The 25,237-nt window shown below is 33.2% G+C and overlaps 1 protein-coding gene across 1 annotated transcript in view; it reads right to left on the bottom strand.

The window, feature by feature from the left end:
- Positions 1 to 576: 576 nt before the first annotated feature.
- LOC122020995 overlaps positions 577 to 25,237 on the bottom strand; it is a 29,476-nt gene continuing 4,815 nt past the window's right edge. The window contains exons 3-8 of the mRNA XM_042579065.1: positions 24,512 to 24,581; positions 24,260 to 24,419; positions 12,919 to 13,000; positions 6,028 to 6,244; positions 5,818 to 5,882; positions 577 to 1,236 (exon numbers count right to left, since the gene is read on the bottom strand). Coding sequence (XP_042434999.1) covers positions 982 to 1,236; positions 5,818 to 5,882; positions 6,028 to 6,244; positions 12,919 to 13,000; positions 24,260 to 24,419; positions 24,512 to 24,581 — 849 coding nt within the window. The 3' untranslated portion in view covers positions 577 to 981. The remainder of the gene's footprint in view (positions 1,237 to 5,817; positions 5,883 to 6,027; positions 6,245 to 12,918; positions 13,001 to 24,259; positions 24,420 to 24,511; positions 24,582 to 25,237) is intronic.

Raw genomic sequence — 25,237 nt, 5'->3', positions numbered from 1 at the left:
TTAATAAAATACCTCATGTTATTATTTTCATGAAAAGTATGTTTTTATATATATATATAAAAGGTTAAATCGCTATTCTAATATACTTCTCATCTAAAAAAATACACTTGTACCATACTATTATAGCAATTACGTAACTATTATAACGTATTAAAATAAATTAATACAGCTTTTTTAAAATTACTACACAACGTAATAATGTTGATCTAATTTTGATATACTATAGTATTATAGCAATTAGGTAACTATTATAACGTATTAAAATAAATCAATTCAGCTTTTTTAAAATTACTACACAACGTAATAATGTTGATCTAATTTTGATAAGTTAAAGCAATTTTAATTAAGTGTAGATAATTTTAACAAAAATAATAACGAATATTTTAATATAATAGAAGCAATTTTAATAAACTTAAAATAATTTTACTCTGGTTACAAGTTACAACTACATCATGATTTGCTACAACACTACTAGAATAAGAACTACTATTTTGCTATTTTAAAAAAAAAAAAAAAGGATGCACTTTTAACAAAAATAATAATAATAGGTGCCCTTTTAATTTTTAGCCTACCAAATTAAAGAATATTAATTCTGAAACTGATATATGGATTCAGAAAACAAACACACTGTTAATGTGAGGTGAGCTGCCATAGAAATTGTTATTTTGAGTTCCTTCCTATCCACCAATAAAAGCCATGGTAAAACACAACTTCAAGATGGCAGCTTACCAACCAAGAGGCCTGCTAGAAATCTTGAACATTATTCTCAAGGTCCTGAATTCTAAATCCCCCCAGGATGGGGATTGCTTCTAACATTGATAAGAAAAATAAAAACTTAGTAAAGGCAGATTGTCTACCAAAATGGGTATTTTTGGTATACGATGCAGCCTTTAGTAAAAACTAAGAATTCCTGAAACCTAAATGCACCCGTTGGTAAAATGCCAAAAAAAAAAAAAAAAACTTGGTAATAAGGCAGATTGTCTACCATGTAAAAGCTGGCAGAACAAAAGAGGGATAGGCATCGTATTTACAAGCCAGAAAGTGCACAGCGTCAGAGGCAGCAGTTTCCCCAAAGTTAGCGATTCCAAGTTCATTGGCATGGATGCCACCAGTGACAAAGGCAGATGATATCCCACTTGCTTGCGCACCTTTTATGTCATGGTGGAGGGAGTCTCCCACGGTGATGCAGTCGAATACCTCTGCGCCAACCATGCTCATGGCTGCTGAATATATCATCTGAAACACGGAAATTATTGTAAGAATCTGTCTTTTTAATATACAGAAAAGAAAGTAGTTGCAATTGAGCTAGTTCCTTCTCTGTACATAGATATTTATTGACGGAAAAAAAGAATATTACAGGTGGATCTTTTTAGCCCATATTACTTCCTCTCAAACTGATTCAAATTTATTAAAAAAAAAAAACTTATTAAAAATATATTCAACTCTATGCCCTTTCCTCAACAAAACTGTTAATTAGTCGTTAAAACTAATAAAACAAGCAATGATCTTATTAAAATTGAAATTTCTTGCGGTCCTTTATCCTCTCATGAAATAAGAAATTTCAATTTGATGGTCACAAAAAAAATTCATCTACTATGCAGGAGTATATCCTACCTCAGTACTCAGATGCTTAACCAAATAAACTTGCATGTTGCTAAGGCCATGGCTCTATATTCTTTCTCTGCACCCAACATTATCACCATTATCTGTTTCTTACTGTTTTAGGAAATAGGGTTATCGTTAGTGCCTCTTGAGTGTTGATGCAAATTTGACAAACATGTTTAAGTAAACAGTTTGTCTTTAATGAATTGATTGTGTGTGCAAGCATCTTGGTTCAAGCTATCTAGGTTGTTAGACTCTTTAGATCAAGTATAAATCAATAGATAGTTGTGGAGCTCAAAGTATTGTCCTCAAAGCTTGAAGAAAAATATCAAACTCAGAGATTGAAAATATTTATGTAATTTGGGTAAAACACATTGTAATGTAAATAATGTACCTAAGTAGAAGAGAGTTACTTGGAGTGTTCGAGACTAGAAGTCATATTACAATTGATATAGACCAAGTACTTAGTTCCAAAGTTAAGTATTGAGAATCACTTGCACATGGTTAAGGAATTCTAAATCATTGGGTTAAGATTGGACACAACTTTCTATGTTAATTAGTCAACCAAATTGGGATTGTTGGTCGATCAAACTGTTTTTTTTTTTAATGTGTATCAAACAACAGTCATAATTGGTCAAACAATCTCTAAAAGTTTTCTCATCTTGATTTTCAATGCGTACTATTCACCATTGGTCAACTAACCAAATACTTTGGTCACCAGCCAAAAATCATCTATAAATAGCTCTTGAAGGCTCCTTGTTCCAAAACACACATTTTCCACATATCTTATCCTGGTTTGAGAAATTACTCTATGAGGGATTTGTGTACGTCTTCTATACATACACTTGGTTGTTTCTTTATAACTCCTTTTCCCTTGTACATGACTCAAATTCTTTAGGGAGAGGCTGTCTTATTTTTTTTCATATTTTGTTCACCGATTCATATCATTACAAAGAGAGAATGTTGAAGTCTGATCTAGAGGTTGTTGTTGTCTTAGGTTGAATATGAGATTGTTGTATTAAAGCACTGGTGAAGAGCACTCTTACTAGAGTGATTATTGTAATATTTTTCTTTGGAAAAGTGTTGTACTAGAGAGACATGGGTTGTGAAATAGAAGAGGGACTCTTCGAAACACATTAAAGCTTTTATCAATGATACAACAAGTCTTTATCACACTAAGTAGGGTCGGCTATATAAATGCTCCAATGTCATTAGACTTGATCCCCTACTACATCCTCACATATATTTAAATAAATTTTATCATATTTATGATTACTAACCAAACCTTCTTTGGTATCTCTTCCTCGATTAATGTTCATGTTTGTCATGTTCTCATATCACCTAACTAGAGATTTATTAGTCACATAGGTACATGTCCATACAATTTTAATACGTCTTTCTAAATTTTATCTCAACGGATGCAACTTTGACTCTCTCTCTAACATTCTTATTTTTTATCATATCCATCCTTATATATCGACACATCCACCTTAACATCCTTATCTGTGTGACTCTCATTTTCTGCTTATGTGCTCTATTCATAGCTCAATATTCAACTTCATATAGCATAACAGATCTAACCGTCATTTTTAAAATTTTCTTTTAAGCTTTAAAGGTACCTTACAATGATAAAAAAACACATAGGTCCTCTTCCATTTCAAGTATCTTGCTTGTATCCTATGAAAAACATCTTTATCAACCCCTTCATCCTTTTGCATAAACGATCCTAAATACTTAAAGCTCCTAGTTACAAGTAACTCATTATTTTATATCTTAACAATTGTTGCTACGTTTAATACTACTAAATTTAAATTTCATATATTTGTCCTTACTCTACCTAAAATCTCTTACTTCTAGTGTTTCCAGTCGAGTTTTAAACTTAGTATTTACTATTTCACGTGTCTCATCGAACAAAATAATATCATCTACAAACAACATATATCATTGTCACTTATCTATCCACTGAGTTCATCCATAACTAATATAAAAAAATATGAACTGTGATATAATCTTTTGACGTAACCCTATCTTTATAGGAAAGATTTTCATTAATAAATCTTCACTCTCATCATTACGTCATTGCACATATCCTTAATTGTTTTAATATACACTACACTAACACTTTAATTCTCCACATAATTTCTCTCATAATTTTGTCATAAATTTTTTCTAGATTAATGAATATCTTACGTCTTGCTTCTTTTCTCAATACTTTTTAATCAGTTGTCTAAGATATATAACTACTATCATCGATCTTTCAAGCATGAATCCAAATTGACTTTCGGTCAGCTTAGTCTCTTTAATTTTTTTTCTATCACTTTTTTTCTAAAATTTCACAGTATGACTCATTAGTTTAATGCTTCTATAATTCACACAATTTTATACATCTTTGTTTTTATACAAAGGGAATAAAGAACTTAGCCTCGACATTGTCTTTATTTTTAATATTTGGTTAAATGATTTTGTAAGCTATTCAATACCTTGATCTCTAAGCGTCATCCATATCTCTATTAGAATATCATCCAATCCAACCACTTTTCTATTTTTCATCCTATTTAATGTTGTTCTAGAATCCTTCAATAAATATTTAAATTTCTATATTCTTCTGACCTACTTAAATTTCCTAAGCAAAGGTAGGCACTTAACCATTCATTAAAAAGTTGATAGAAATACTTTTATCGCTTCTTTATTTCCTCATCCACCTTATTATATTCATCTTTAATGTATCTTATTTTGTTAAAATCCCTCCTTTTTTTTCTTGTTTTAGCTTATTTGGTCAATACAAGAGCTTTATTCTTAGCTTAACTCATTATTCTCTTGCCTCTTTCTTAGTTATTGCATACTTTTTAACGTTTTCTTCCTTGTTGTCAGTGTACAATATACCTTATAGGTTCTTGTCCTTCCTCATTCCACCATCAAAATTCTTAATTTGATAGTGTTGTCCTCTTGACTCACCAAGTACACTCTTAGCCACTATTTTTAAATTTAGCGTCATCTTATTCCATATCGTATTTGAGTCACCATATATTTCTCCTAATATATATACTTCTACCCTCTTCTTAAAGATACTTTGTTTCTCATCCATTTACTTTCACCACTTGATCCTAGGAGTCATGCACATTTTTCTTCGGTTGATATTATGCTTAAGGCGGATATCCAACACCATTAACCTATATTGAATTATTTTCTCCGGGGATGACCGGACCATTTTTATAAATTTTTCTCTCTTTTTCTAACCATAAGTCAATTTATGACTTATTGTTCCCACTTTTTAAAGTAATTTTCTTCTTTCTTCTTGAAAAATTGCATATGCTATTGCAAATCCATTATAGCTTTTTCTTCTTCATTTCTTATTCCAAAACCATAGTTTTTATGCATCCTATCATATTCCTTGTTTTTTACTCCTACATGTTCATTTAGATCTCCTCCTATTAAAATTATCTCATTTGCCAGAATTTTTAATACTACCTCATTTAGGTCCTCCTAAAACATATGTTTGGTGTCTGCATCTAATCCCACTTAAATATGCTAATTATATTAATAATTTCTTTTGCTACCACTAACTTGAGAGTTATAGTCTTGTCTCCCTTATTAACTACTATTATTACTTCGTCTTTTGACAAACTATCTACAATAATACTTACTCCACCATTTTACTCTTTCCTATGAATCATAACTTAAAATCTAAGTTAAATATCATCTTTCCCTACTCCCCTACTCATTTTGTCTCTAGTAAACATAAAATATTAATGATTCTCTTAATCATTATATCTAGTACCTCCATTGTTTTATCCCTAAGTGTTCCTACGTTCAATATTTCAAATTTAAGACGATCAATATTCCTATAATGTCTATTCTTATCCAACCTAAGGTATGAGAACTCTTGCATATTCAACACTACATCCAAGTTCTCATAGAGATGTAGTGATCCTTAATGTTGCAATCAGACCCTATAACATGTTTCTTATGAGGAACAACCTAACATTATCACAATAGTTTGATGACCCATACACAATATTTTCTTGTATTTTATCGCTGAACCTAACACAATAGTTTGTTTTCTTTCCTAGTGTATAAATGACCATGATGTAGTCAAAATAGATTCTATTGTTTCCATGTTCCTAAAGCATTTATATTCACCCATGATATGAGAAGGATCAAGAAGATCATAGGAAGAAGTGTTTACGAAAAACCATAATAAGAATCATTAATTACCTTATCTGGCTTTCCCATCCATTTCACTTGGCCGCCAAGCTTTTCATATTTGTCTCCTAATGTTCCTGTAGAAAATATATACTTTACAATCTAGATTTTCCAAAATAAATACTGTTGAGATGAATAAATAAGAAAATTAGTAGAAAAACTAGCCTAAAATTGATAAAATCAGAGGGATTCACTAATTTTAAGGCACACAAACAACTTTACCAGGCATCACTCGCAAAGCTCTAGCTTCAACAGTCACATAATCTGGATTTGCCACTACCATAGGAATTTTTCTTTTCACAGCCATCACCAATATTTTCTCCAAATTATCCAAATCCATAGGGAGTGATTCGCCAGAAGGCTGGCCAAGAGCCTCAGTTCCATGGGCAAGTATAAAATCAGCATCATCCACACTGCTCACAACTTGCAAGCCCAAGCCCTGCAGGATCAAAACATAAGCAATACTATATGATCAACTTACCTCTAATTTTAACTGGATTTTCTTCATTGTCTCTCAAGAATTTGAATGAACCAAAGAAGCAAGATTTTTGTTACAGCAACTAAAACTAAGCCATTTCATTTTCTTCTGTTATCCAGACAGAGCAAATCTTGGTTTCCATTTTCCCCTGTGATGGACAAAGAAGAGGTTGTGCATGTCAAGCATCTGCCTAGGATATGTTTTTCTAAAAGTCTATTATGGATGCACAACCCATTCGGTAGTTATTCCCAATTTCAGTTGAAGAATGCAGTCAGATGTTAAGGTGCTATAAGTGACCAAAGAATAGTAACCCGAATGACAAAAGAAAACTTTACTTAGTTCCATTACTATTAATAGGTAGCTTCAAGATTTCTTATGAGCATAGGCATTCATGTAGCTCAGTCCTATGATTCATCAATGGTTCTTCATTTTTTACATATGGTCTCCATTTTTCCTATTGCTCATTTTGTATGGACTTTCAATTTAGTGATGCTATTTGATAGTTATAGTTATAGTTATTGGCAAGAATGCATTGAATCCATCATTATGGCTCGTAACAAATTACAAGTCACTAGTACAACTAAACTCTTGAAGATAGTGCAAAACTATATGTAGTCTTTCTTTTCTCTTGCTGATCAAACATGAAAGAGTGCATTTTAAACAAACAAGAAGTTCTAACCAAATATCTGAACAATGGAATACTGGGCAGGCCTTCTTTCCAGCCTTTGATTGAGAAAATTGTATACATTCCCATTTGGCTTCTGATTGATTTGATTCCTAAAGACATTCTTTCCATTGTGTGCTGCTATGGTAGGGAGTACAATAAAAATTGATCAAGTAACTACAAGAACTAGGTTGAAGTTCTCAACAGAATTTATGATTTTGTAAATTTTGAGAAACTTTTGGAACAAGGATTCTGGATTGAAGCTGGAGGGCATGTTTCTTTCAATCAATTGCATATGAAAATAATCATAATTTTGCAATACTAGTTGCAGGGGAGTGGGGTAGAAGAATGTGGAAGGTAAAGGTTTGGGCTCTTCAAGGATAGAAAATAATTCTGAGGTTATCACTCTGATGGCACTTCTTCTAAGGTTCCTGTGATCTCTATGGCCCTTGGATTCAGGTTGAGTGTGGTAGGAAGAGAAAGAAATGGAACTAGGGTTGAATTACAAGGAAGATAAGTTAATTCCTTTTTGGTCAGTCATTAATGCTGGTGATAAGGGAGTGTCTCAATCTAATGATATTATGATGAAGAATGCTTGTAATATGGAGGATATGGTGGATTTGGTGGAAAATATGATTGAGGATGTATTTCGTTGTTGCGAGTCAAAGCCTTCAAGAAGTGTTGAGCAGAAGAAAGGTAGTTGGTGGTACCAATATTTGGGGTGACTTAAAAGAATGTAACTGGGAGTGCAGAGCCCTAGGAAAGCTGTTCAACAATCTAGCAAAGCTGAAGTTACTGATAATCTTTTCTTTTCAAATCAGACTATTGATGGGGTTTCTATGAAGCAGATGGAATGACTAAAGCAAATGATAGTGTAGAGGTTTCAGTAGATAAGACTACAAAGCAGATCAAAAATCAATTTGTTAAGATCGTGGCTTCAGCTAGTGAACTGGATGATGTGGTGTTGGATATCAATTGGCCCAGGATAAAGGAGTGTAAAAGGGTTGCTATATGGACTAAAGCTGAAAAAAAGGTCTTTAATTTCAAGTAGCAAGAATAGGAATGTGGAATGTGTTGTTCTAGAATGTAAGAGATATGGCAAAGAGATAGAGCTCAAAGTATCTTCATCTATTATACAAAAAAGTAAGGTCTAGGATAAGTTTTTCATCTCTCTCAAGTCCAGTTCAAGTTCAACACAAGTTTAACTCAATCCCCATTGAAAGAACTAAACAAACTTGAAATTGAACGATGATCAAGAAAAAATGAGAGAGATTAATCACATGGGTTGGGCAAAGCAGTCGAGAGAGGAGGGTTGTCTTAATCACATGATTTGGGAGAAGCATTCTTGACTGCTTCTCATAAAATCATCTTCCCAGTGGATGCGAAATGGCCCGCTAGTTGCCTCAACCCCTCCTTACATACGCTACTATCGCTGGTGAAACCTCCCGTGATTTACCTCACTTCTAGACAGTGGGGGCCACCTTGGAAGGGCCGCCAAGATGACGGCTTCACCTTGTACTACCAATCTCTCTCAAACCATGTGATTTTTTTCATATGGATGTCCCTTTTTCGTGTGATCTCTCTCCCAAGCCAACCCTCCTCTCTCAATCTCTTCTACCACTCCACCTTATGTGGATCCTTTTCCCCTCCAAGGTAAGTGGTTCTTTATTGGTGGTTATTGTCGACAAGCAACAAACTCTCATTTGACTAACAGAGAACTCCAACAAGGAGTCAATCTTCTCTACATCAACTCGTCCAGGTAAGTTTCTTTCTATTTCCCTCTCCTTCTATTTCACGATTAAAAGGTGTTGTCATATTTCAAAAGGGTTTAACTAACATTTTAAGCATGAAATGGAAAAGCTCAAGATTAAATAAAGGGCTAAAGCATGGGCGAATGATATTTGATGAACTATTTTATCTTGTTGATGTATATGCTTCTATGGGGGTTATACATGCAGTTTAATCTTAGGTTGGGTTTTTATTTTGAAAACAATGTTGCTTTGCCTTTTCAAATTTGTTTCGTTTTGGAAATTATGTGAATACCCTTTTCTTGCAGGATGCAACTTTAAATAACATATTCAGTTAATTATCTTAATCAAATCAATAGTGAATTAGGTTTACCCCTATTAAAGGTATGAAATTAGACGAATGACATGAACCTAACCCATTTTGAACATGGAACAATAATAAAAGAATTAAATGGTAAAAAAAAACATGTCAAATAAAAGTGTAATAGGTGAAATTAATAGCCACATCATGTGATCTAAGGCTTTATCCCATTGCCAGTTAGTTCAAGCTTCGGCCCTGCGCTTGAGGTGTGGCCTTCAAGTCGGTTATGTTAATCAATGGTTGAGATTTCTCAAATTTGAGGAATCTAGTTTTGGCATTACATCAGATCAAGCCAAGCAAAATTTCCGTTTCATTGGACTTTACTTGGAAGTGCATGAAAGAAGCTACTAAAACAAATGTTTCTTTTATTAGTAAAAAGTGGTTTGATTCATGGGTCCTTATAATGAGGAAGTTAGGAGGCATTGTTCCAATTTGGTAAAGGGTCTTTGTAAAATGTTAGAATAGTTCGCTACAGTAAGGCACTTTATTTCTATTGTAAGAAAAAAATCTGTCTCTGATTCAGCACTGATCAAGAGGTTACTTCATATCCGGGATACACTACAAATCCTGGCACTTGCAGGTCTGCTTCCGAGCTGCTGATTAGGTGGTTTTCTGCAGTCAAGGCATGGGTACAGCTTCAGCCTATGAAGCCTTCAGACCAAGAGGCGCCATCAAAGTGTGGGCAAAGGTGGTGTGGAAATCCTGCCTCATACCCAAGCACCGGTTCACTTTATGGCTGATGGCTCATGGATGGTTGGGCACCAAAGGTAGGTTGGTCTATGAGATGGGCAAGGACTATCCTCTTTGTAGGCAAGAGGATGAAACACTGGATCATCTTTATTTAGCCACCCCGATCAGCAAGATGTTATGGGGCAAGGTGCGGCGTTGACTGTATGTGGCAATTGATGTCCACTCACAAGCAACTACTAAGAGTGTTTCACAGGAACATACATGCTACTGGTGACCAAACAAAAGCAAGGTTTTTGGCCACGTCTTGTACAATTTTTCTTCTTAGGCAAGCTAGGAGCAAGTGCCTACATGAGGGGGCAGTCCCGAATGTAGATAGCAAGTTCTTAAAGATACAAACCCATGTAATTCGGTTCTTAGATGCCCCCTAGGCATATCCTCTATAATATTTTGTTTTAGTAATATATTTACCTTCTCAAAAAAAAAAAAAAAATATGACTCTTTACTAGGCTGTATGCCTAATAACTTATTGGCTCTTAGGAATAAGCAGCTGATTGCTACGGATTTCAACTGCAGCTGCAAGTTAAAGGAGGAGCTAACGTTTATTACTGGTTTCCCGACATCATTGATTGTGTTGACCTACCAAACCTGGTACTTGTGTTGGGCTACCAAATCGGGTCTTATGAAGTATTCTTGAAGTGCTAAACTTTTCCTGAATAGCGATAATGAAGACTGAGGTGCAAGGGCTGAGGAAATCTAGAAGTGTCGAAAATACTTCATGGGTTTTCAGGAACTTCAAAGGTGTATGTTAGAGCTAAGAGGATATCTAAAGATGCAAATTGGATGCATTGAGCAGTGTGGTATCTGGGATGATCCCATGAGACTCCTATTGCTTAATGGCCTACCCATATTAATGCTAGTCAAATTGGCAGCTATGAGTTGGTTTTGGAGCTGATCAAACAGGGAAGTTAGGTTGTTAGCTGTTTGCAATTTTTGTCTACGACTCACATGATGAGTAGAATTCTTGCAATCCATGTTACTGATAGTGAAACATGAAAATGTCTGGGGTTACCATTCAAGCTTGAACTTCATACCAAGGTAGCTTACAATTTCCTGTGTGAATGAGAAAAGATTGAAGGTCAACTATAATGCAATTTGGAGGCCGCAAGTGTCTCCTAGAGTATGGAATTTTATAATTGCTCTACCATCATCAACTGTCCTGTGATGTCTTTTTTCAATTATGGTGGGAAGCAAGATTAGTTCTATTTATTGGAAGAATGTGATTTTGCTAAGGATGGTCGGAGGATGATGAAGAATACAAAGGGATAAAGTTTTGCTTTAATTGACAATCAGGAAAGGGAAAGTGGCTTACTGACAGCACTGGTCAACATAGGTGGAAACAATGGAGATGAAGGCTTATATCTTTATGACAATGTGGCATATCAGGAAGAACAAGAATAGAGGGCATAATGATGATGTCTGACATTCTGCTGCCACTTTGGTGAGGAATATAACTGCTGAAGTAGTAGATGTTATTCCTGACATTAAACCCCCTAAAGCTTTGAAGACTAGTCTCCTGCTGTACTGATGGGGAGAATTAGAAGAGAAGAACTTTTATGCTTTGATATAGCTCAGCAGCCTACTATTGAGGTAGTTGCAGTGGCCTTGGTGGTTTGTTAGCTGGAGCTAGCGGTTGCAATAAAGGAAGGTTTGGTTTTTTTATTTGAGGGGTTTAGTACTGGTTTTTATGTTTTGTAAGTTTATAGCGTAGCCATTGATTGTTTGTTGGGTACTGTTGCAGTTCAATGGTCATTAAAGCATTTAGCTACTGTTCTTGAATGAAGTTATGTTAGTTGATGATGGGTCTTAGAATAGAATGATAAGAAGGAAATTGCTAAGTTTCATTTAGGCAGTGGGACGATGTTTCTGTAAATGGGGACCCAAAAGGGCTGTTCTAAAAATTATTTTAAAATCAAATGACAAGTGCACTAGTACCTAAAACTATGGGTAAGCTATAATGTCCTTGTTATTTAGGCATGTTATTGGTATCAAGAATTATCCCGTAAGTTTACACTTTCCTGAACATCTGACCAACAACTAATTCACATTAGACCATTCCATGTTTCTTTTGCCTTTCTAGTCAATATTTGAACTCGCCTGTTCAACCAATCAAGTAATTGCATATAATCAAAATCAATTTAAATTTCAACCCGTGCGGAGGTTTCGGTTTCAGATCGGAACGTACAGTTTCAATATCGTATCGTACCGATACGGTTTCAATATTTTTTATTTATATATAGTAATTATAAGATAAATATGTTTATGGTGTATATAAAAATAAGTTGTATATTGATTTTGTATAAGTTCTCAATTATTGAAAATTTTAATATTGTTAGAAAAAATAATTAAATATAATTTTTTTAAATAAAATTGATTTATCAATAACTCGAATTAAAATTGATCTATCTATAATAATAAGTATATAAATTAATACAAAGATATATAATAATTATATAAATTAACTATTTATTCATTTAATCAATTATTAATTAAATAATATATATTTTAAATAGTAAAAAAATATCAAGTAAAAAAATATAAAATAATAAAAAATATCAGAATATAAATATAATTTATTAGAATTTTTTTTAGAAAATTAGAATTTTTTAAAAATTTTAAATGAAATTTAAAATAATATAAAATAGGAAAAAAAATATTAGAATATAAATCGTCGCCGGAGGTGTCACCAGAGGCATCTCACAACGCCTTCGGCTTTAGCACGTCCCGCAACGCCTTCGGTGCCACCGAAGGCGTCCCGATGCTTCTGGCACCGCCAGAGGCATCCCTAACTTCTTCGAGGGGCTTGCGATGCGTCTCAAGACAAGGACACCTCTTGTGTCAGTTTCGCCCGCCCGGCCGAATGGTAAAAATCATCCGTGTCAGGCGACACGGAACAACATTTCATTCCATGATCAAAACTAGTATGATTCTAGATAAGTTTGATGTACACAATCCTGCCAACGATGTGATCACTTTGCAACCAAGTCAAGTTCATTAGCTAATATCCAGAGTCTCATAAAGTTTTCATAGAAATGTATATCCTTATATGTATCGAACCTTATGCTAAAAGGATAATGTGGTTGTTAGTTCAACTTGTGAGAGAAGAGGGTCATACTTCAAGAGATATTGCACCCCTATCACTCCATGTCATGTGAATGCAAGATGTTCCAAGGGTTGCAAAAAATGGATCACCCCTCCTATTATAAGAAAAAGCACAAAGACGAAGTTTAGTAATGATGATATTTTCTATGCTCAACAACTATGCGTAGCAAACATTAAAAGAGACTTATTAACATCTTGAATGCATGACTAAAATTAGAAAATACATAATCAAGTGTTTAGAACTCAGGTCCGTCAGCCAATCATAAAATTGTATTCAGCAGAACAGCAATATGCTATCAAATGTAGGCCGCTTTGCTTCAATTAACCAAGTATGAACTTTGAACATATATAGTAGTAGAGAACTTTTCATGAACAATAGAAAGAGAGTTTCATGGACAATATATATAAAAAGATGAATTAAGATTCAAGATCATCAAAGAATCCTACAATCCAAAAGCAGAGAAATCAATGCAGAAATTGACCATAATACTTTATAAACCTAACAAGACCACATGCATTCTTCTAGTTGAGAAATGTCAAGTGGATACAGTTTGGCTGACAATTATGCATTATGGCAACTATCAAGAAGATGAAACCCTGTAAAGAATTTCATATTTGTTAATGATATTTTGCATTCTTGAATATTAGGACTCTTAGACACAGAAACTAACAATTAGAAACAAGTAATAGAAAGATGAGAAAGAATAGAAGAAATAAGGGTTACACTATACCGCACAATGTTCTTGGACATCAAGCTCTATCAGATTTTAATTTCATTACTTATATGAGAAGATGAACAATTTATCCTATGGTGAGGCCATGGCTTAAAATCTCGAGCTATGTCGAGGTTTCAGTCTAGATCGAAACGCAAAACTATATCATACCGAGGCATTGGGAGGCGTTGTCGGGCTCTCGTAACGCATCCGGACACATCGCAGCACGCCGGCGCCATGTGTCGGCCCGTATCGGATAAAACGGCTCGAGATTTTAATCCATGGGTGAGGCCATGAGAAGCCTCATATTGAAAAGTTGATTAAATATGATGAATTTACACATTTGATCATATCAATAGTATTGACTTAGCGTATGGCTCGTTAATGAGCCATATCCATTTTGACAAGGCCAATGGGTTATCTTGAATAAGGAACAAAGAATATCATTTTTCATCCATAAGTTTTATATCCTAAGTTCAAAACTTATCATTTATCATATTATGAATGACAATGCTTGTTCATTGATAGAAGCACAGTATAAAGTACCATGCGGTGTCAATGGACACGACCAAAATTTATTGTTCCACAAGCCGACCAGCATTGGCACAGAGCCGCAACCTCATAATGCCCTCCTCCAGGTCACATAGGTCGATGCGACCTAGCAAGGTTGCAAAGGCAACCATGAGGCTGCATCACTTTTTTTTTAATTTTTTCATTTCCATTTTTTATGTTTATTTTTTTTAGAAAGTTAATTCCAATTTCTTTCCCTAATCCTTCCCCTCTCTTAATTTCTTTCCCTTCCTTCATAACATTAAGTTTTTTTCCTCCTTCATTGTTATTTTTTCCCTCCATTCATCCACGAGAGTAAACAAAGAAAAAAACCCCTCTTTACCATGGTTAGTTTTTTTCCTTTCTTTATCTGTCCATGAGATAATCGGAGAAAAACAACTTAAGGATGCTGGTTATTTTTTTTTCCCTCCTCCATTTGTGCACAAGGTAAATAGAAGAAAAAAAACCTATTTAAAATGGAGAAAATAGATTGTTAAGAAAAATAAAATAAATACATATAATTTCTAATCTTATAAAATATATTACTATGAATTAAATTATTGTATATATAAATTGGGGTTAGAAGAGGAGCTTTGGAGCAACGGTAAAATTGTTGCTCTATGACAGCCTCTTGTAAAAAGCAAGGTAAAGCTGCGTACAATGGATCTTTCCCCGAGACCCCGCATGGTAGAAACTTCGTGCACTGGACTGCCTTTTTTATATTTATATATATATATATATAAATTTGGTTTAATTTTAAATTGATTAAAATAAATCCAAATAAACCTATTTGATCCCGGCATGTCTACTTGTTGGACTTAAGCTAACTTTAATTGACTTTTACATTAAAAGCATCAAAATCATATCTACACGACACAACATTGTACTGAAACCATATCGTTCTAGTTTCTTCAACACTGCTCGAAATTTTAAATCTTGGATAAAAGGTTATATAACCTCATGCTAATTGTTGTGAGTCTGTTACATTTTGGCTGCTAATGGATATGCTTATTACTATGCAATCTTTACCACAAGACTTGTTATTTTCTACAATTCCTAATCAATCCTCTTAAGACTTTGATCTAAAATCAGTCCATTTTTATGTGTCAAAGAGTGTAATTAAATTATACACAAACTTGACTTTGGAATTGAACTTTTTAGGTTTAATAAAATCATAACTAAATATATGAATGCACTTTTAACAAGGAGGAAAGAATCAAGGGAATAATTAAAAAACGGTCCATGATAGATTCTTGCAAGAGTTCTAAATATCTTGGATCAATTAGTCAGCAAAAGGAAATATAGATAAGATAATATTAACAAGATAAAGGGTACTTGTAAGAGTTTTAGATATTGAAAGAGTTTCTAGAGTCTTTTGTGATCATTATGTGCTCCTTGAAATAAAAGAAATATTTACACGACGAATTGTTTATGGATGAGAGAATGAGAGCATGGTTTGAAATTTCATATTGTGTTGAGCAGCACAATCCAGACATATGGTTCTAGCAAATTATTGAAATCCAATTTTGATCAGCATGGATAATATCCCATACGTGCCTGCGTCGATCATGAGAATGAGTATCATACCATGTCGACACTAAGAACATTTGAGCACCTTTTTACACGCATCAAAATGTATTCAATTTTTTTTTTTATTTTGTATAGGTTATTTCTCAAAAATTTAAATTCAAAAAAGTTAAGTGTAAGAATATTAAAGTAGTAAAAATTATATGAATTCATCTTAAGATAAGTCTGGAATAGATATAGTATTACCAAAAGTAGAAAATCTAAATTAAAAAGAATTAAACAAGTAAAAACATTCATCTTGCATACTTTAACACATGTCAAAACACATTGAGTATCGAGACGTTATAGTACAATAAAATTTTAAATTAATGCACTATCTAATTCCTATAATTTTATTTCTAAAAGTAAATACACTTAAGTGAAAGGGCATTAAAGGAGTAAAACTATCTAAATCATCACAGCACACTTCGATGAGTGTCAAGACAATCCAGTGCTAGAGCCATACTATTCAAGCCAGGACTGAACTTTGGCAAGTTAACCCTTCTCAACCAATTCACCACACATGTTTTGGTATTAGGAAGGTGCAATCAATACTTGAGATGTTTGTAATATTTTAAAACCTATTAAACTAAAAATTTGATTCAATAACTTTTAAATTGTTATCAATATGTGTTTGAAAGTAAAAAATATCATGTGAATAGGGATCATTAGAACAAAACTCATTGAATCATCTTGGTACTCGATATGCTTTCAAGTGTATCAATCCATGCTGAGTGTCTACATGGCACAACACCAAAGCCATACCATTCTAATTGGATACTGGTACTTCAGCACAACGTGAGATTTTAAGCCTCGATGAGAATATAAATTATCAAGAAATAATACGTACACAATTAATATAACATAGATAAGAATGTTAAGGGGTTAAGAATGTTAAGATAGATGTGTGAGGTTCCTCAGACTTGAGTGCGACTACTAGACATGAGTGTGGGTTTAAGTGTCTGCAACAATAGTTTCTGAATTTTTACACATGAAAATTAGAAGCTTTAAATGTCAATTTAGGATATTCAAATTAACACGGGTAGAAAAGAACAGAGTCCAAGTACCAAAGCTACATGCATAGTTGGAGCAAGATAAGTGGCCACTCTAAGGGTGAGTTGATGAATCCTCATTAAGGTATTGTCCACCCTGATAGGAATCCTTATTGAGGTATCACCAAAAGATTATTAACGCATTATGCATATTGCTATTACAAAACCTTAGCCACAAGGGTCTTACCACCGAGGCTAAATATCTATGGATATTTGAATTATCTTTTGTTAATTTGGAGACATTCATTACTAATTCGAAAAGTGTGCTTTTATGGAACCTCAGGAAGCCATGTCTCTTTTTTCCTTTTTCTATTTTCTATTTAATATGTTTTAAATGGTATGAATTATTTCAGATTGAAACTTATGTTTAATAGTATTTAATAGATATAACAAGAACAACAACAACCAAGCCTTATCCCACTAGGTGGGGTCGGCTATATGCATCCTTTATGTCATTGACCTCTATCTCCTACTATATTATCATATATACTTAAATAAATTTTATCTTGTTTTATTGTTGCTAAACAAGTATTTTTTTTATCTTCCTTTTCCTCGTTTAATATGCATGTTTGTCATAGCTTCACATAGCCTAACTGGAGTATTTATTGGTCATCTAAGTATATGTCCATACTATCTTAAACGTGTCTCTCAAAATTTTCCCTCAATAGATGCAATTCCGACTTTCTCCCTAATGCTCTCATTTCTTATTATGTCCATCCTCATATATCCACACATCCACCTTAACATCCTCATCTCTGCAACTCTCATCCTCTACTCATATGCTCGAATCATAGCCCAACATTCAGCTCCATATAGCATAGCCTCTAACCGTGATTTTGTAGAACTTTTCTTAAGTTTTAGAGGTACTTTACGGTCACATAAAACACCTGACGCTCTCCTCTATTTCAACTATTCTGCTTGTATTCTATGTAAAGCATCTCTCTCAATCCCTCCATCATTTTAAAAAAATGATCCTAAATATTTAAACCTCTCGGTTTTGGGCAACTCGTCATCTCCTATCTTAACAATTATCTCATTACGTCTAATATTGTTAAACTTAAATTCCATATATTCTGTCTTTATTCTATTAAGCTTAAAATCTTTCCCTTCTAGTGTTTTCCGCCAAGATTCTAGTTTAGCATTTACTCCTTCACGTGTTTCATATACCAAAATAATATCATCTGCAAATAACATACACCTTGAATATGTGCAATGAGTTCATCCATAATTAGGGTAAAAAGATAGGGACTTAGAGTTGATCCTTGATGTAACCCTATCTTTATTGGAATTATTTCAGTAACTCCACCTAAAGTCTTTCCTCTGGTTGTACATCCTCATATATATCCTTAATAAGTTCAATATATATTATGCTAACACTTCTCGTTTCTAAAATTCTCCATATAATTTCTCTTGGAACTCTAACATAAGCTTTTTCTAAATCAATTAATATCATGTGTAGATTTGTTTTTGCCTCCAGTATTTTTCAATTAGTTATCTAAGAAGATGTATAATTTCTATTGTTAACCTTCCAAGAATGAACCGAAATTGATTTTCGATCACCGTGTTCTCCTTCCTTAATTTTTTTCTATTACTTTTTCCAAAAGTTTCATGGTATGACTCATTAGTTTAATACTCCTATAGTTTACACAATTTTGTACGCCTCCTTTATTCTTATATAAGGAAACTAGAGTACTTACCTTCCATTGATCAGGTATTTTTTTCATTTTCAATATCATGTTAAATAATTTTGTAAGTCATTCAATACCTTGTTTCCATAGGCACTTCAATACCTCTATCAAAATATCATCTGGTCCAATGACTTTTCCATTGTACATCTCATTTAAAATTTGTTCTACTTATGAAATTTGAATTCTACGATAAAAATTTAAATTTCTATACTCATTTGGCCTACTTAAGTTACTTAAGTTAAGTTGGTTCCCTAAACCTTCATTAAAAGTTGATAAAATACCTCTTCCACGGCTCTTTTATTTCTCTTTGTTTACTAGTACCCAATTACATTCATCTTTAATATATTTTATTTGGATAAGATCTCTTGTCTTCTCTTACTTTAGTTATTCTATAAATGTCGCTTTCCCCTTCTTTTATATCTAATTTTTAATATAATCGTTTAAAAGTTTCATTCTTTGTTTCATTCACTACTCTCTTAGTTTCTTTCGTGACTATGGTATATTTTTTTTTAAGTTTTCCTCGTTCTTACAAATATATAATTCCTTATAAGTTGTTCGTTTTTCCTTCACTTTCTTTTGTACTTTCTCATTCCACCATCAAGATTCCTTACTTAGTGGTGCATGTCCCTTTGACTCACTAAGTACACTCTTAGTTACTATTTTCAACTTTGATACCATCTTATCCTATGTCGTATTAGAGTTACTGTATATTTCACCTAATACTTGTACTTCTACTTCTGCTTAAATATATTTTGCTTCCCATCCTTTAACTTCCACCACTTAATTTTAGGAGTCATATATATTTTCTTTCTATTGATACTATGTTTGAGGTGTGTATCCAACACTGCTAATCTATGCTGGGTAGTTAAGCTTTCTTTAAGAATAACCTTGCAATCTTTACAAATCTTTCTATCCTTCTACCGAACCATAAGAAAGTCAATTTGCGATTCATTATTCCTACTTTTGAACATGACTAAGTATTCTTATCTTTTCTTAAAAAATGTATTAGCTAATATAAAGTCATATGTTATCGCAAAATCTAATATAGTTTTTCCATTCTTCATTTATCGTTCCAAATCCATAACCCCCATGTATCCTCTCATATTCCTCATTTTTCTCTCTGATATACTCATTTAGATCACCTCCTATTAAAATCATTTCATTTGGCGGAATGTTTGTAATACTTCATCTAAATCGTCCCAAAACCTTAATTTGGTAATTTTATCTAATCCTATTTGCGGTGCATATACGCTAATTATGTTCATAGTTTCTTTTGTCACTATTATCTTAAGGGTTGTAATTATATCCCCTTTTCTAACTACTCCTATAACTTCATCCTTTAATGAACTATCTACAACAATACCTACTTCATTTCTTGCTTTACTTTTTCCTGTGTACCATAACTTAAAATCCGAGTTCTCTATCATCTTTGTCTTCTTGCCTACTAATTTTGTCTCTTATACACACAAAATATTAATTCTTCTCCTAATCATCGTATATACTACCTTCATTGATTTATCAGTAAAGGTTCCTATGTTCTATGTTCCACATCTTAGACTATTAATTTTCCTATCATATTTGTTCTTATCCAACCTATAGTGTGAGAAATCTTACTTATTTAACACTACACCCAAGTTCTCATGGAGATATAGTGGTCCTTGCCGATACTTTACAGTCGGACCCTACAATGCAAACTCTTACATATTTAGCATTACACCCAAGTTCTAAGGATGTAGCAGTCTTTGCCGAAACATTACTGTTGGACCCTACAATGCGTTTCTTCTGGGGAACAACCTAGCATTAGCACAATAGTTTAATGGATTCATTCACTAAATATTTATCATAGTTTTAATGTTGGTCGGCAATCTAACGCAACCCTCCTCTTTTATCCGAGCTTGGGACCGGTCATGACTGGTTTGTTATGGGCGGAGTTAATATAGATAATACTAACAATGGGAAAGAATTATAAATTATTTTTGGAAAAAGTTTACTCAATGTTGGTATCTCAATTTCCAATCAATTTTGGCAAGACAACAAAGTTGAGAAACAATTGATTGGTTAACATACCAAATTGATGTTTAGATTAATTGCATCTTGATTATTTAACCAATTAATTGCCATTAATTGAGATTTCTGCGGATACGTTACTATGATGTATACGGAGCTTTTATGAGCATCTATGAATCCTTAATTTATTTTAGATACTTTTATACATGTTTTTTCCAATTCAATTTTCCAAACCCTGTTTCTTCAACTTCTACCACATACTCATAAATATTATCCTGCAACACAATCATTCAACCAATTTAGATTGCACATGTGGAAGCTGCTTTTGCTTCTAACCAATGCAAGGATCTTCCCTGCAACAACAGTCCATGAGAAATCTCAGAGCACATGGACATTAGGCCTTGATCGGTAAGCAAAATCCCTATTCTTCAACTCCACAAGCCACCTCTATCCATATCCGCCAATGTATTCTTCTCATGTGCTCCATCATGTTTCCTTTATTTGATTTTATGATTTATTTTGGCATCTTGAATTGGAAGGGGAGACATCTCCATCATGTTTCCTTTATTTGATTTTATGATTTATTTTGGCATCTTGAATTAAGAGGGGAGACGTCCATTGGAGATGATGTTCAACAAATTGAAGTTGAATTTGATGCTGCTGATAATGAATAGAAGATAACAATATAGAAATCTTTCATTTTCGGATCAATTGATTAGCATAGGATCCAGAAGAGGAACATGGAGGATAGTGTGTCATGTCCCGACTTTTAACTTTCTTGGCTCTAGCTCACATCCGAGTTCACTGGTTATATTAATTAATTAAATACAAAAATATATATAATGATGAACAAAGAGGATGTGTCATGTTTTTTTCAATAAAAAGAAAAGGATGCATCAAAGAACAAAATGAAGTGGTCGTCTATTGATGAGTAAGACAACATTGTACCCATGTCCAAATAAACTTAATACAAAGCTAAGTATATTTGTTCATCTTCATCCCATTTAATTTTTTTTATTTAATAGATTGTTCCTCTTCTAGATTAAATTTTTTTAATGAACCTTTGTATGTTGCATATGAGTTTATTGCTCCTCTTGAATTCTGAGAGTTTTGGAATTGAATGTCATTAGCTATCATGGGTAAAATCATAGGAAGTTTGAATCATTTTTTACCCTATTATAGAATAATTATGTTTAAACAACTTATTTGGTATTAAAGTGTGCTCAATCCATTAATCCATCTATTTATTAATAAAATTTAATTTCTGATCTATTATAAAATATGTATTATGAAGTATGAAATATAATAAATGCTTTATGCATTAATTAATAATTTATTGATCTATAATAAACGTAGGGAATTGGATTAATTTTTTTAGCAATATTAAATGATTTAATCAAAATCTTCAATTTAATTTTATTAAATTATTTATAAAGAGCAAACAATATTTTAGTACACAGGTTAGATTTTTAGAAGATCCACAATAAAAAAATGATAATATATATCAATATCTCAAGTAATCCAATTAGCATTTATAATTAAATATGTTTTAGTCTAAAAGATAGAGCTATGCTAAAAGTTCATTTAAATTTTTATGAAAATTAAATTTCAAATTTGTAAAAAAAAATGGTTCAATTAGTAGAGATTGTTGTATTTTCTAGTTGTTTCCTAGTTTTAATATGGTAGAATTTATAAAAGTATTCTTGTATCTCATATAAGAACTTTACTTTCCCTTCTTTGTATGATATTTCTGTCTATGTGAGCTTCGTGTTTATCTGGGTGTGATATCATCTATCCTCAAATCTTTCTTCCCTTCCTTTCACAAGTTCAAAGAACATCTATCCCATTACTTTTGTCATGAGCTTAGTTGTGGGTTCATCGCCTCCCATGTTTCCTAGTCGACTACCACTTAATTGAATGAGAATTCTTAGCTTAAGGCCCCAAAATTAAACAGTCTTCATTTGCAAGGGAGAGACCCAGACCTTGGTTGAAGTGGGTAAAGCTCAAGTTGTAGGCAGCTCACTCGAGGTAAATGGGTTTAGAATTAATTGGGGTAACTGAGTATGAGGTGGGGTTAAAGGAGTGTGGTGGAGCAGTTTGGGCATGTTGGTGTTGAGATGGAGTTGGATTACGATAAGTCCAAGCAACAGATTGTATAAGGATGTAGACCGAGGCAGATACTAATTGTCGCTCAAATCTCTATCATTTTGTAGATTATTGTAGAAGGTTGAAGATGCATTCAAATGTTTATTTCCATATGGTCGTAGCTCTATTTTATAGGCCTCAAAGTAGGCATCTACCAATAATAGACTTCCACGTGGCTTCTATGTCAGGGTGGATCTAGCATGTCATGTATCCAGTCCTTAGCTGTTGACTTCTCAGATTAGCCATTGTCCTAGTCTAATTGGCTATCTCTAACGCACATGGATCAATGCATGTTAATACCTATTGATCTTCCCAATAAACATGTCACTCATCTAATGGCTATTGAGTTAGTGAGTAATTCTACCCACATCAGGATAATGTTGAAACAACCGCAATAGTAGTATAAATTCATGAATTATGCATATATTACTATCATATGCAAATAAAACATAAATGTACAAGAAGGAAAGTTAGTGTTGTTATGTGAGTATATGTAGATATCAACAGATGCCAAATAGAAGATATTGTATATGACAGGTAGGACACCAACTAGCCTGAAAAAAAAAAAGAAAAAAGACAAATCGATGTACGAAGCTTCCGCTAATGCTGATCCCGAAGAAGGATTTATATGTAGTCTTACCTATTTTTCAAGAGGTTCTTTCCGAGACTCGAACTCGTGACCTTCAAATCACACGGCAATAACTTTACCATTGCGCCAAGGCTCCCCTTCATTAATAAAAAGGGCAACCTGGTGCACGAAGCTCCCGCCATACGGAGTCCCGGGGAAAGATCCATTGTACGCAATCTTACCCTGTTTTTTGTAAGAGACTGTTTCTAAGATTCAAACCCGTGACCTTTTGGTCACATGATAACAACTTTACCATTGCGTCAAGGCTCCCCCTCATTAATAAATCAACAAAAAATATTAAAAAAAGAATTAAAAGAAAGAGATTGTATATCGCAGGTAGGACACCAACTAGCCTGAAAAAAACTGATATCAATTATAAAGGAATAGGTAGAGAATATAGAAAAATTTAATCAGAATAAAAAATAAGAATGGAAACGACATCAAAATCTACATGCCAAAGAGACAAATGACAATTCAACATCAGAAATGAAGGTCCAAAACATTCAAAAGTTGACTCAAACACTAACATTATAATCACATAGGTTCAATACACACATAGGATTTGCATAAAAGTCAATTGACTAAACTCATCATTAAAAACTTTTATACTGACAAACAATAGTTACAGACTTCACTCAAAAAATAAACAAAGAAAGAAAAACTCTTGATTATTTGCAAAGTATAAATTCCCAAAAATGGAACATCTGAACTAGGAAGGATTGATGAAAAAATAAGCATCTTCTACTTTGATGCAATACATGTAAACATTATTTAATGCACAAATATGATTTCTAATACAGACTATCCAGAGGAAAACAACAAATTTGTCAAGTGGAAAAACGAAAGTGAAATTAACACTAGAGATTGCCATTATTCACTATTTTCCAAAGGAAGCTTAGAAGAATGAACTTTAAAGAAATAAAAATATTTGCATCAGATTTTCTTAAACAATATAGGTATGGAAAAGAAACAATGCTCATGTTGAATCCAGATACAAGCATCTAACCTTAGAAGATATTGGTGTGTCAATTCTCCACTAGTGATGGTGCCAGAAAAAACAGAAGGATCAAATCCGAGACTCTTCAACTTCTCTATTGTTACACATGCTCTCCTTGAAGAATTACTTATAACCACAAGCTTTGCTCCTTGACCAGCTAGTTTTTTTACTAATATAGTAACAAGTATTCAGCAGTGGAACTTCAACAGTCCTATGTTTGGAGAAAGCTAATACAAGGAAAAAGGAGGAAAGCTGACATACAAGTGGATATTGCTCCAGGATATGGTTTTTTCCCATCATGAAGAACTCCAAATTGATCCAGCAACCATGCCTATCAAAAAGTAGGAGACAATGATCAAAACCTAGCCATCATATCACATAAATACATAAGCTTTCATATTTATCTTGTCTCTTTATTTGTTTTCCACTTACAATATCTGCCTGATGACTATAATTATGATGGCTTTACATTAGTAAGACCAGGTCAAATTTAAAATATGATGAAAAACTGTGACAAACAAAAATACTCATTAGGAAATGCTAGGTATGTCATTATCTATTTCCTTTCCATAACCAAATACATAATGAGAGCCGTCCAATATAGCATATTACTAACAAAAGTTAGTTTCCTAGACCGTGAAGACCAACAACCAAATCCGATGTTTTTCCAAGTACCATGCATTTTCACCTATTATGCTATGTTTCTTCATGGACCATGTACTTCCTTTTCATCATAAGTCAATTCCTCTCATTATAACTAAAGCATATATATTGAAACAGGCACCTATTTTGAAGATGTAAATAGTTTATTAGAAGAAATATTTCTCTCAAATTTTAATATTATGAAAGAAAATGTCATCAGTTATAAAAACGAGGATTAAATGGCTAAAACGGACTTCTAGATTCCGCCATTCAGGGGACAGATCTGATAAAGGTGAAAAATGTAATGTTAACTAGAGAAAAGTATTTGCAGTGAAAGAAGAATAA

This window comes from Zingiber officinale, chromosome 9A (assembly GCF_018446385.1).
Source record: "Zingiber officinale cultivar Zhangliang chromosome 9A, Zo_v1.1, whole genome shotgun sequence".
Classification (NCBI taxonomy): Eukaryota; Viridiplantae; Streptophyta; class Magnoliopsida; order Zingiberales; family Zingiberaceae; genus Zingiber; species Zingiber officinale.
Note: the sequence above shows the minus strand (reverse complement) of the source record. Positions and strands in the feature narration are given on the sequence as shown.